The sequence below is a fragment of the Hydra viridissima genome, unplaced genomic scaffold (assembly GCF_058129835.1).
Source record: "Hydra viridissima isolate aposymbiotic clone 2 unplaced genomic scaffold, HvirCarnegie_v1 scaffold_1, whole genome shotgun sequence".
Classification (NCBI taxonomy): domain Eukaryota; kingdom Metazoa; phylum Cnidaria; class Hydrozoa; order Anthoathecata; family Hydridae; genus Hydra; species Hydra viridissima.
The window spans coordinates 36,623,315-36,636,516 of NW_028324300.1; the positions used below are offsets into that span (position 1 = coordinate 36,623,315).

The 13,202-nt window shown below is 25.3% G+C and overlaps 2 protein-coding genes across 6 annotated transcripts in view; one reads left to right on the plus strand and one right to left on the minus strand.

Moving 5' to 3' along the window:
* Positions 1-13,202, minus strand: part of LOC145192501 (uncharacterized) — a 158,688-nt gene that overhangs the window by 18,439 nt on the left and 127,047 nt on the right. For 3 of the 4 annotated variants that reach the window (XM_090083629.1, XM_090083624.1, XM_090083618.1), the window contains one exon: positions 10,407-11,815. In XM_090083629.1, coding sequence (XP_089939755.1) covers positions 10,882-11,799 — 918 coding nt within the window. In that variant the 5' untranslated portion in view covers positions 11,800-11,815 and the 3' untranslated portion in view covers positions 10,407-10,881. Of the gene's footprint in view, positions 1-4,081; positions 4,293-10,406; positions 11,816-13,202 lie in introns of those variants that run through there. The other variant, XR_016451365.1, reaches the window with a different exon arrangement.
* On the plus strand, positions 4,884-9,868 carry LOC145192388 (GTPase KRas-like). Of its 2 annotated transcripts, none has more exons than XM_090083652.1 (7): positions 4,884-5,022; positions 6,534-6,633; positions 7,208-7,226; positions 7,638-7,657; positions 7,789-8,019; positions 8,502-8,591; positions 8,721-9,868. In XM_090083652.1, exons 2-7 carry the CDS (start codon positions 6,550-6,552, stop codon positions 8,844-8,846), a joined length of 570 nt encoding a protein of 189 aa, XP_089939778.1. In that variant the 5' UTR covers positions 4,884-5,022; positions 6,534-6,549; the 3' UTR covers positions 8,847-9,868. The 2 variants fall into 2 exon arrangements, with proteins under 2 accessions (XP_089939778.1, XP_089939783.1); XM_090083657.1 differs by lacking the exon at positions 4,884-5,022 and adding an exon at positions 5,198-5,605.

Below are 13,202 nucleotides of genomic sequence, written 5' to 3' on the forward strand. Positions count from 1 at the left end.
ATTGCCCAAAAAATTGTTTTACATACTAAATGTAAATTTTGCATCAACGATGACCCGAGCCAGTTTGAAATGGACGACAGCAATAAAAAATACTGCCTCTTGTGTTCAGGGCAACAAGAAATGTTAGAAACAGCTGCCCCGTATAAAGACAGCGACCGATCCAATTCGGTGAACAAATACACTTATTCGCGCATCATTCATTTTCAAGAATGCATCAAACAATATCAGGGTAAACAAAAATGCAAGATTCCTGAAGAAGTCTTTGAAAAATTGGAGAAAAAATTCAAGGCGCTGAACTTGTTGATCGATTCTGAAAACACCAATGTAAAATACTCTCGCATCACCAAAGAGCACATTTTGATCTTTTTAAAACAACTCAACTACACGAATCAGTATGAAAACGTTAACTACATCTATTACGTGCTCGTCGGCAAGCGAGACGATATAGAATACCTCGAAGAACAGCTCATCAAAGATTTTAAAGATTTGTCTTTCTTGTACGATCTGGTGTACGGAAAAGGCAAGCCGAAAGAATTAAAAAGAAAGAGTTTCATGAACGCGCAGTACATTTTGTTTCAGTTGCTCCAAAATAGAAGTCATCCCTGTCGTCTAGAAGATTTTTCAGTTTTAAAGACTATCGATAAGAAAAGATTTTACGACGACATTTGCTCCCATCTGTTTGCAAAACTCGGGTGGAATTTTACCCCCACCTTTTAATTATAAAACCGTGCTTTACATTTATGGATTATGATCAACTCTTCAGTCCAGAACACGAGGTAGAGACACAAAAAGGTAAGTCAACAAAAATGATTGCAGAAAATTAAAAACACGACGCCATCTTGAATTCATTAAGTATTAAAAAAAATGTCAATGCGCCAGAATTCACAATTCATGATTGCAGAAAATCAGGATGCAGAATTATAAAAATGTCAATGCGCCAGAATTCACAATTCATGATTGCAGAAAATCAGGATGCAGAATTATAAAAATGTCAATGCGCCAGAATCGGCAAGTCATAGTAGTTACAACTGTTTAATGACTTTATTGACACGCATGTCAAGTTAGTTGTATGTAAGGTCTATAATGAAATGAAACAAATACCATTTCAATACTCGTCTGTATGCCTAACTTAATTACTTCAATGGTCAAATCAATTTTGTGATGACCATCCATTTATAGCAATTATATTATAACCATTATAATAAGCCATTTTATTACAAATTAAATTATGTTACATTATATTATAAACCAATTTATATCATATTATATTATAAACCATTATAAACTTTTCCCACCCACTTCGGTCGAAAACTTGTTAAAATGACACAAAAGCCCAATAAAAATCTTTTGATTAATATATCCACTTTTAGCAGCATGGTTTCTATACTCAAAAGTAGTTTTTTTTCTGGACTTTCAAACAGAGTACAGTGTTGCCAGGAGAGTGGTTTCTATTAAAGGTAAAGAAGTTGACAACCGTTGGTTTTTACTATATAACCCTTGGTCGTCAAAAAAATACTAAATGTATATCATATTATAAAGCTTTCATCTCCATTAAGCCCGTAATGTATAGGTACAAATATATTTAGAAACAGTAACATAATAAGTTTTAATGTTCTAATACCCTCATTAACAAAAAAAGGGACCACGACAAAATTAATACTTTTTTAGATTGTAGGTACGTAAATGCTCCAGAATCATTATGGCGCATATACGATTTCTAAATGAGTGAGCTGTCTCACATTGTTTTACGCTTTAATGTTCATCTCCCAGATCCCAGATCAGATATATTTTCAAGAAAGGAAAGAAGAAGCAGCATTAGGATTGTATTCCAAGCAAGGAATACAATCCTAATGCTGGTTTTTGCAAGAATGAACTTTCTCAAAATCTGAAAAAATTAAATTCATTTTTTTGTTTCAAAACAAAAATTTCTAACGCTTCAGAGAAATTTTATCAAACATTTTATGAATAATTATAATAATTATAGCACCTTACATGTAAAGACCCAGGCAAACTTAAAATTTAGTTTAAAACTGGAATTAATTTGTCAAACCAGTATCTCATATTGCAATAAAACAAAAATTTAACCTAATTTTCAAATACGTATATATTGTTTTTCTAAAATATTATCAAGTTTTAATCTTTCCAAGGCCAATTAAAGTTTTATTACTCACAATTTTTCCAAATCTATAATCATTTTGTTTTGGCAATACTCCATACAACAATGGATATCTGGAATGCATATTGCTTCCCAACTAACACAGTAAACTTGTTGTTTTAAAATGCCTGAAAAATTTTCCATAGGTCGTCCTTCTGACTTAATTAGAGGTTTCTTATTTTTAGCACATAATGAACATTATTAGTATGCAAGTATGCAATAACTTCAATGGCGCAATGTGAGCTTGCGAGATCGGGCCAAAACAAATATTAACCATTTCTGTGTGACTCGCTAATTACTTTTAGACATTTTTTTTTTTTTTTCACTTACTTAACATCAATTGGGGAAGTTGACAAGTTGCTTGCATAAAATCGATGATTTCCGCTTAATGTCGTATTCGCAAACGTAAAGTATGATACATCGTCCAAGATCCAACCAAACTTCTCACAAGAGTGATGACATAGATTTTGTTCGAGCCATCTTACTATCGGTTTAAAATGAAATCTTCTTCTCATTTAAAGTCAAATGTCTCTTAGAGTTGCATGAATAAGCGATTGAAAAGTGTTACATTTTATGGGGAGCTTGAGGTTGGAAAACGTCATGCTGTTTGCAAATATTTTTCTTTCAGTTTGATGATGTTCTTTTTGTTCATTTTGTTCAAAAGTTGTTTTTAAATGTTTTTTCATAACGGTTGCATAACCATAAAAATCATATGTTTTTGCATTTAGTTAAGTTACTATAAATTTATTTCTTTTATGTAAAAAATTACATTTACTAAAGTAATTGAAATTTTTATCATAATTATTACCGTTTCTTCTTTCACAGGATTATACAAGAATGAACAGAATTTCGTACCTTAGATGAAAATAATGATAATAACAATAACAATAATAATAATAATAATAATAATAATAATAATAATAATAATAATAATAATAATAATAATAATAATAATAATAATAATAATAATAATAATAATAATAATAATAATAATAATAATAATAATAATAATAATAATAATAATAATGATAATGATAATGATAATGATAATGATAATGATAATGATAATAATAATAATAATAATGATAATAATAATAATAAACAAAATAATAGTAATAATAATAGTAATAATAATGATAATGATAATCATGATAATAACAATAATAATAATAGTAATAATAAGAATAAGAATAACAATAAGAATAATAATAACAATAAGAATAATAATAACAATAAGAATAATAATAAAAATAAGAATAATAATAACAATAAGAATAATAATAACAATAAGAATAATAATAACAATAAGAATAATAATAACAATAAGAATAATAATAACAATAAGAATAATAATAACAATAAGAATAATAATAACAATAAGAATAATAATAACAATAAGAATAATAATAACAATAAGAATAATAATAACAATGAGAATAATAATAATAAGAAGAAGAAGAACAAGAACAAGAAGAACAAGAAGAGCAAGAATAATAAGAACAACAATAATTAGAATAATAATAATAGTAAGAATGAGAATAAGAATAAGAAGAATAATGGTAAGAGTTTGTTGTATTTTTGTTGCAACAATTAATAGTAACAAGAATAAAAATGAACACAGTAATAATAGTTACAATTATGAGAATAAGAAGAATAATGGTAAGAGTTTGTTGTATTTTTGTTGCAACAATTAATAGTAACAAGAATAAAAATGAACACAGTAATAATAGTTACAATTATGAGAATAAGAAGAATAATGGTAAGAGTTTGTTGTATTTTTGTTGCAACAATTAATAGTAACAAGAATAAAAATGAACACAGTAATAATAGTTACAATTATGAGAATAAGAAGAAGAGCAAGAAGAAGAACAAAAAGAAAAAGAAAAAGAAGGAGTATAAAAAACAACAACAAATAAAAAATAATACCAGAATAAACACATTTTTTGTATATTTTTGAGCTGCATTTGCTGTCCTTTTAAATTTGTTAGCAAAAGAAGTATTCTTTAGGGTATCAGACGCAAGAAATAGATGGTATATCCTTCAGTATGTCTTTTATTCTGCAGACAAACGTTATAAAAAAAACTTGTCGTGCGTGGCATTGAAATTGTCCGGGACTGGTTTTATCTCTCATTTGATCCTAAATTATAAACAGACGATGATTATATGATCTTGTTGGCTAAAAAAAACATGAGAGTGTCTTGATTAAAAAAGCTACGAAACTTATTTCTCAAATTCAAAACTTATTACATGACATCCGCGGGTTTTAATCACGTTTTTATTCTAAATAGAATTCTAAAACATATCTCAAACTTTTTTCGCGCTTTCGTCTTTCTTTTGTTAATTTTTAAAATCGTTGTCCCAAATATTTTTTAATGAAGCAAAAATTAATTTATTTATAGCAGTCATTTGCGTGCGAGATTAATATACTATCGCCCACTAATCTTTTGCATTTGTACTTTGAAAACTCTTTATAGTTCATGTTTTACGTAATAACATTTTAAAAGCGATAAGATAAAGTTTAAATGTGTTTATCTCGTTCCCAGATACTTTAATAGTTTGCAAAATATACTTGTAGTTATTGCAAAATAATTGGCTAAATTTTCAAAAACTAAATTTTTTTGAAATACTTTTGTTATAATTATTTTTCAAATTTCAGTTGCAATGTTTTTATTAAGTTGTTCTTATAAAACTAAGTGTCTAAGTTGATTTCCGGACATAGCGTGATATCAAGTTTTAAGTAGCGTATACAAAGTTCATAATGGCTTTTGGTTTCTCTTTCCGTTTAAATAAAACGCACGTTCTCGTTTTCGGTATTGAAAATAAGCAAGAACAACTAAGTGCCGAAATAATATACAAAATAAAATTTTGTAAGTGTTTATTTTGCTAGCTGTTGAGCAATCCGGATGATTGTTCAACAAAATTTGTTTATAAATTTTGTTCAAACAAAATTTGTTTATAAATTGCTTTTTTTTTTCTTCAGAAATCCAGTAAAACGTTTTTTCTAGACAGATATTGTTGATACATTTGTTTTTCTCATATAAATTGTATTTTCTTCCTAGTAAAGTAATAGTCAAAAAAAAAAAGTGACGAGGAATGATTTCATCGAATATATATCATTAGATTTATTATGAATTTGTAGAAAAGTTTGTTTCGTTTTTTTATATTTTTAACAAAGATGTATATGTAATATATCTATATTTCAATGTTAACTACCTACAAATATAAATTATTAGTATTATTTTCTGAATCAAGCATGTGATATAACGAAAAACATTTTAATGTATGGATTTATAATTAAACTTTCTTTATATTGAATTATGGTTACAACTAATATGTCATAAGTGACTTTATGATGGTAGATTCTTAGCATAGATTACTTAGCATAGAACAAAGGTGATAGATATTGATTGAAAATAATTTACCTGGGAATGGAGAAGGGACAAAGTTGTGGTGAGTTTAGTTCATAAATGTTTTTCCAAATTAAAGTTTTTGTATACATATAACAGGTGATTATAAATCAGTATTAAATATGTTGTGCTAAACAAAAAAACCTGTAATTTGTCTCTTTAAAAAGGCAGAACATTGTTTTGAAATGAAAGCTTAAGTGATCAGCTTTTTATAATAATTGTGTATCATATAAATTAAGCAATTATGCACTTTGGTATAAAATTTCAGTTATGCTTTACTATTTAGTTGTGAGAAGCTTGTTATTTAAGTTACAAGTTGCATTAAAGTGAAGTTTTCTGTAATAGTTTAGCAGAAAATAAAATATGGATGCAAAAACAAAGTACTTTTTTTGTTGCTTATGTAGAAATAAAACGAAGTTAAAATAGTTAAGAAGTATAGAAAAAAACAGGCAAGGTATTTTTATTAATTTTCTTGGCTTTAAGTTAGACTTCAAACTAATTATAGTTTTATTGAATAACTAAATATACTTCAGCACACACATTTAGCTGTAAATTTTCCGTTAAAAAAGTTAACTGCAAAGATAGTTTTAGTATCCATTTGTTAATTATTTACAGTTTTAAGCTTTGCGTATAGTACGGCTCTTAAAGTAAATTAAATAAAGTAAATTAAAGATTAATATGCATGAAATATATATGCTCTTATATGATGAAATGTAAACACATGTAACATCTTTAGCTCATTTCCTCATAAATATTTGGCATAATTTGCCTATTTTACTTTAAGAGATACTACTATATATGAAACTAAAATTGTTACTGTGATTAGTTATTATTTAAACATGTTCAGCGAGACAAGTTTTGTGGAATTCTGTTTTGTTTAATCATTTTTCTCCAGAAAAATTATGGGAAGAGTTTTATTCAACTCAAGATTGATTTAAAATGTAATTGGTAATTGTTTGTGTATACTCTAGGTTCATCAGTTGAACTATGTTTAAAGTATGTGTCATTGGGAGTGGTGGAGTTGGTAAAAGCTGCCTAACCATTCGATATTTAAAAAATGATTTTATTGAGGTAGTTCTTTTATTAATGATTTCTTCATTTTTGTTTTTCTTCTGTTTGTAAATAATAATATAACTTAGCTCCACAATCATTTTAAAATATATTTACAAGTAATCAATATTTATTTGTGTAAAATTATTAATAATGTATATTGGTATGAACTTGCTTTGATATGATCATACTCAGGGTTGTCAGAAAGTCTTACAGATTTTAGGGAAATGAAAATATATAGAAGGCAGTTTTAAAAGTATGAGCAGTGTGGTTGGAGCTACATTTGTTCTTATAACGCCAAAAAGAAGAGCATGTAGTTACTAAATTCAGATTGTTTTTGGAATTTAATACCTTTTTTGGCAAAAACTACCTGTTGATTAAAAATGAAAAAGGTGACATCAGTGTCGCTGAAAGTATTTGAGGGGAGGAGGGAAATTTTTCCTCCACAACCTCCCCTTCCATACCTCCCCTCACCCTTCCCTCCCAGTTCTGACAGCCCTGATATCTCCTTGAATATACAGGAAGAGAGAGAGTAAAGAACTCAGACAGTTTATTTGTAAAATATAGCATTTTTTAAGAGTACTTTATTTTTTAGCATTATGATCCAACAATGGGTAAGCAAAATTCAATATTTCATTTATTTTTATAAATCTGGAGTTTTTTGTTCTATTTTCAGAATACTTAGAAAAACTTTTCTTTAAAAAGATATTTTTTGAAGAATCTAGATTTTTATTAAACAAGCTATTTTTTACTTTGAAAAGTATCTTATTTTTAATTTATTATGCATTATACTTTTTTCATTACTCTTATTAATAACAAAATTTTATTGGGGTATTTTAATTAAAAGTTTTTTAAAAATGCACGTCATTGATACCCACTACCTAATTTTCTTTATATCACTCTATGCTGAATATATAATATAAATATTGCTTGTGGAAAAAGCAGCAATATTTTTTTATATTTGATTTATAAAGTTTGTAAGTTTAGCAATAAACTATTTTGTGTCTGAATTTGTTTGATTTTAGAGGAGTCCTATGAAACACAGGTAAATTTACATACTTTGTTTTTTGTTTTATCTTTACTGAAATTTGATTGCTTCTAATAATAGTATTCTAAAAATTAATGTGCATGTTGTTGAATTTCTATTCATCTACCCAATGAAGTTTTTACTTTTAGCATATGTTTCAAGGTCGTCAATTAGATTTTGAAATCCTTGATACTGCTGGGCAAGAGGAATTTGCAGCAATGCTAGATTCTTCACTTAGCATTGGTGATGCTTTCATTATATTATATGCAGTAAACTCAACATCCAGTTGGGAAGAGTTAAAATCTCTTAAAGATAAAGTTATGAAAAGAAAACTTAATACTGGAAAGGATGTTCCTGTGTTGGTTGTGGGTAATAAAAAAGTATGTTTGCTATTTAGTTTATTTTGAAAGGTTGTAATTTTCTTGGAATCTTATAATGATTTTATTGAAATCTAAACAATCTTGTGATGTAATGCTAATCAATATATTTTTATTGACAATACAACAAGTTTTCAAAAATATAAAAACAGTTCATCAAAAAAAATTCTTCATGCTGGACACATCAGTACTCAGGGTATATGTAAATGAAATAATTGTTTCGTTATAACACATTGTAAAAGATATTTTAAAATTCCAGATAGCATGATAGAAATTGTGTTTTTATCATAAAAATTAAATAGTATCCAAACACTCACTATATCAATATTCAGACAATTATGCATAATCTTAATTATGAAAATTATGACTTATTTAATTATGACTTAATTATGACTTATTCAGACAAATTATGCTTTATAACTTAGCTGTTAGTAATTTCTTCAATTTAAAATTGAAATTTGACTTTTTTAACTTATTTTGCTAAGGATTTAGAATTGGAACGTGAAATTACAGTAGAAGCAGCGGAAGATTATGCTTCTTCTATTCGAGTGCCTTACATAGAAACATCTGCCAAAGTATATATTTTCTTTTTTTTTTCAAAAAAAAAATTTTTTTGCTGTATAAGTATTTGTATTTTACATTAAAAAGTAATTCAAACCTTAATTTTTGTTGAAGGGTTTTCTGATGTGATTTCTTTCAAATAGACTGGACACAACGTTACCGAGGCTTTTGAAATGATTATTGAAGAAATATATCGACTTCGTCCAGAGTTACTTGAGAGAAGGAAAAAAAGCTCTGAAAACCGTAAAAAAGGCTGCTGTATAATTTGATCTTTTTTTTTTGTAAAGTATATTTATTTTTATTTAAAATATTTTTAAATCAAGTTTCTGAGATCTTTACTTATTTTTACAAAGTCACGCACTCAAAGTAGGGTTAAAACAACTTCTGAAAATATGTTACGTGTGTAGCATTCATAGGGCAAGGGTCACACTTACCACCCAGAACTCTAGAGAAACTTTTTTTTCTTTTTACTCAATGCTAATATCCTGCTTAAGCAAGCTTTTTCTGGTAAGGAATTTTTTTCCAGGAAGATACCACGCAAAATGTTACTTGTTATTAATATTCAATTAGTTCAATTATTAACAAGTTTTCCATTCGAAAGAAAATAAAATAAAAATTCTTAATAGTTTTTAATTAATAACTCTTTCCTCTGAAATCGGTTGATTGTACGTGTTACAAGTCATTGGATAAAATACTGCGGCAAATTTTCAAAAACTTATATAATGACAACTTTGGAAGATTCTGTTAGTGTATTCACAGTGTTAGATTTACGTGCTTTTTTTTCAGTTGTCAAATTTTGATAGAGTGACCTTTAAATTTTTAGTTGTGTTTACATTTTCTCTAAAATGTTTCACTTGATCAAAAAATAGACAAAGTGTCACTGCTCTTATTCTTTAAAGATATTCATTGGTAGACATGTTGACTGTCAAATTTCAGCTATGTGCGAAGTAAGTTTTTTTTTTTCTTTTTTAATTAGAAAAAAATTCATTCTAAATTTATATTTCTAATAAAATGATAAAAGAATGAATTTCGCCAAAGTAGATTTCTGTTTCTCGTTGGATGTATGTATATATTTATGTATGTATGAACTTTTGTATTCGTATATTCAGCAACTTGGCGAATGTTTATTACAATTCCTTCAAGGAGTTAAAAGAGTTTCAGCATTTTAAAAGAACTTTCAATGCAAGATTTTAATGATTTAACGTTAACAGCCCTATAATTGATTCTTTTTGTTTGAATGCTAAGTTTGGTAATAATATAAATCAAATGAATACTAATTCTAAATTTCAGAAAAAATTAATAAATTAAAATAAATTCCACCTTCAAACAAATCTTATTGATTGTAATGAACACCAGTTTATGTCAGTCTATCTTTGGCACCTGGAGGATGGACAAGGTGCCTAAGATAAACTAACATTCAATCTATTAAGGCTAATAATCCTGCAAACAAGAGTTTTGCAAATAATCAATTCAAATCTTTGATAATCATGTCAATTAAGGTTTGATAAATAGTTAAAAATGCAGCTGTTACTTGTAAAAAAAAAGGCAAACATCGAAGAATTAAGAAGAATTGAATTAATATAAAGAGATACTTAAAGGTTTAATGATGACTTTTTATTTACTTTTTTTATTTTTTATGTAATACTGTTATAAGTGGACTTTTTCGAATGAATTTTATAAAGAGCAAGAACGTGGCGCCAGATTTCAATATCGCACCCATTTTGTCTGTTTTATAACCTTTTTTTGTTAAACCAAAAAACTTACTTTTACTTTTTCTTTTCTTTTTGCTTTTTTTTTATATTTTTTATATTTATATAGTATATAGCTGCTGATGTACAGATTTTGTAGTTGGTTGATATGAATATTGGTTAGATACTTGGCTGCAGCAGAGCATCTAACCGAGCTTCATATCAACCAAGTACAGAAAATACTTCATATTCACTAACTACAGAAAATAAGAAAATATCCAGAAGAATCTTTCCACATTAACTAATGCAAAAAGAAAGCATAATTTCAAAAGACTATTACGTAGCCATTTCTCGTCAATAACCAGCAACTTCTCTTCTTCTTCTATGTCCAAATCACTGTTGCATTTTTGAATCACATAAATCTCCATAATTTGTTTAGTGATTCAAAAACAAGTCAGACCGAGTTGCATCGGTCGCATAATTTTTCAAGAATGTTCATAAATTTCTGATGGAATACAACAATAAAGGAACTGTTGGAAAATTGAAATTTCCATTCTTGAAAAACTTTTTAAAATCTCAAATTTGCTCAAAGCTTTAGAGAATATTGATTCAAATGCTATTGTTGTAAATGAGGTGTTTTATAGTTTGTACTTTTTTGGCTTACGATCGTAGAGCGAACACTAGATAAAGAAAAGCCAAACAAAAGCGCGTTTGCCAATCCTTTTGTTAAAAATGCAGTATGAATCCATATAAGCAACGAAACAAACTTTGCGGTGAGAATCTTTTTCATAAATATCCATAAAAATATAGTAATAAACATTGGTAAATTGGTTAAAATTAAAGACGTTAGCAAAAGAAGTGTAAGCTTCGTTATGCGATTTTCTCTTAGGTCATTTTTACTTCTCCGAAGTACACTTTTTTGCTTTTTTTTAACAGCAAAATATATTTTTACGTAAGTAAAGCCAGCCCAATTTAATGCTATGATAACGATAGCAATACATATAACAGACATTAACAAACCTCGCTCAGTTAAAAGGTTTAATCCACTTATTAGGACTAAAGAACACCATAGAAATGCTACTATCTTCATGTATATTTTCTTGCTGTTGTGAATATGCAATCGATACTGGTATGGTCTAAATATGGCTAAATATCTGTCTGTTGCCACCAAAATTGTATTTGAGAAACTCATCGTTATAAAAAACATTCGAAGGATGGTAAAAGGCATAGTCATTGAACAATTCTTTATGTTAAAAATAGCAAGTAATAAAGTTGTGTTCCAACCAAAAAGATAGGACATGCTCAACAATATATCATTGATTGAACTGCTGAGAAGTAAAATGTTCGACGGTGTTTGAAGGTTTGGGTGCTGGAGAATTGCAAGAGCAAGGAGAATATTTAGTCCAATCGCAAATACTGAAATGAACGTATTTGCGCTTACGTGTGCAATCATATTGATAAGATAAGATCCTTTCACCAACAGATTGTATGATATTCCATTGCATGATAGCAGCACAGTTGAATTAAGGTCCATTTCACACTTTGTTTACCTATAAGATAATGATTCTTTTATAAAAAATGTTTGTGTCAAATGTTGTCGTCATTAATCGACAATTCTGCATATGAACAAGTAAACTAATTATGTTTTTACATGTAGATAAATGTTATCATTAATATTTTTATAATTACATTAATTTTTACTATAATAGTTATAGCAATATACATATATATATATATACTAATGATAATAATAATATTTGTTGTAATTATTATAATAATAATTATTATTATCATTATTATCATAATTATTATTATTATCATTATTATCATAATTGTTATCATTATTATTGTTATTATTATTATTATTATTATTATTATTATTATTATTATTATTATTATTATTATTATTATTATTATTATTATTATTATTATTATTATTATTATTATTATTAATATTGTTATTATTTTTATTATTATTATTATTATTATTATTATTATTATTGTTATTGTTATTAATATTCTTATTGTTATTATTATTGTTATTATTATTACTATTGTTATTATTATTATTATTACTATTATTATTATTATTATTATTATTATTATTATTATTATTATTATTATTATTATTATTATTATTATTATTATTATTATTATTATTATTATTATTATTATCATTATTATTATTATTATTATTATTATTATTATTATTATTATTATTATTATTATTATTATTATTATTATTATTATTATTATTATTATTATTATTATTATTATTACTATTATTATTATTATTATTATTGTTATTATTATTATTATTATTATTATTATTATTATTATTATTATTACTATTATTATTATTATTATTATTATTATTATTATTATTATTATTATTATTATTATTATCATTATTATTATTATTATTATTATTATTATTATTATTATTATTATTATTATTATTATTATTATTATTATTATTATTATTATTATTATTATTATTATTATTATTATTATTATTATTATTATTATTATTATTATTATTATTATTATTATTATTATTAATATTGTTATTATTTTTATTATTATTATTATTATTATTATTATTATTATTGTTATTGTTATTAATATTCTTATTGTTATTATTATTGTTATTATTATTACTATTGTTATTATTATTATTATTACTATTATTATTATTATTATTATTATTATTATTATTATTATTATTATTATTATTATTATTATTATTGTTATTGTTATTATTATTATTATTATTATTATTATTATTATTATCATTATTATTATTATTATTATTATTATTATTATTATTATTATTATTATTATTATTATTATTATTATTATTATTATTATTATTATTATTATTATTATTATTGTTATTGTTATTATTATTATTATTATTATTATTATTATTATTAT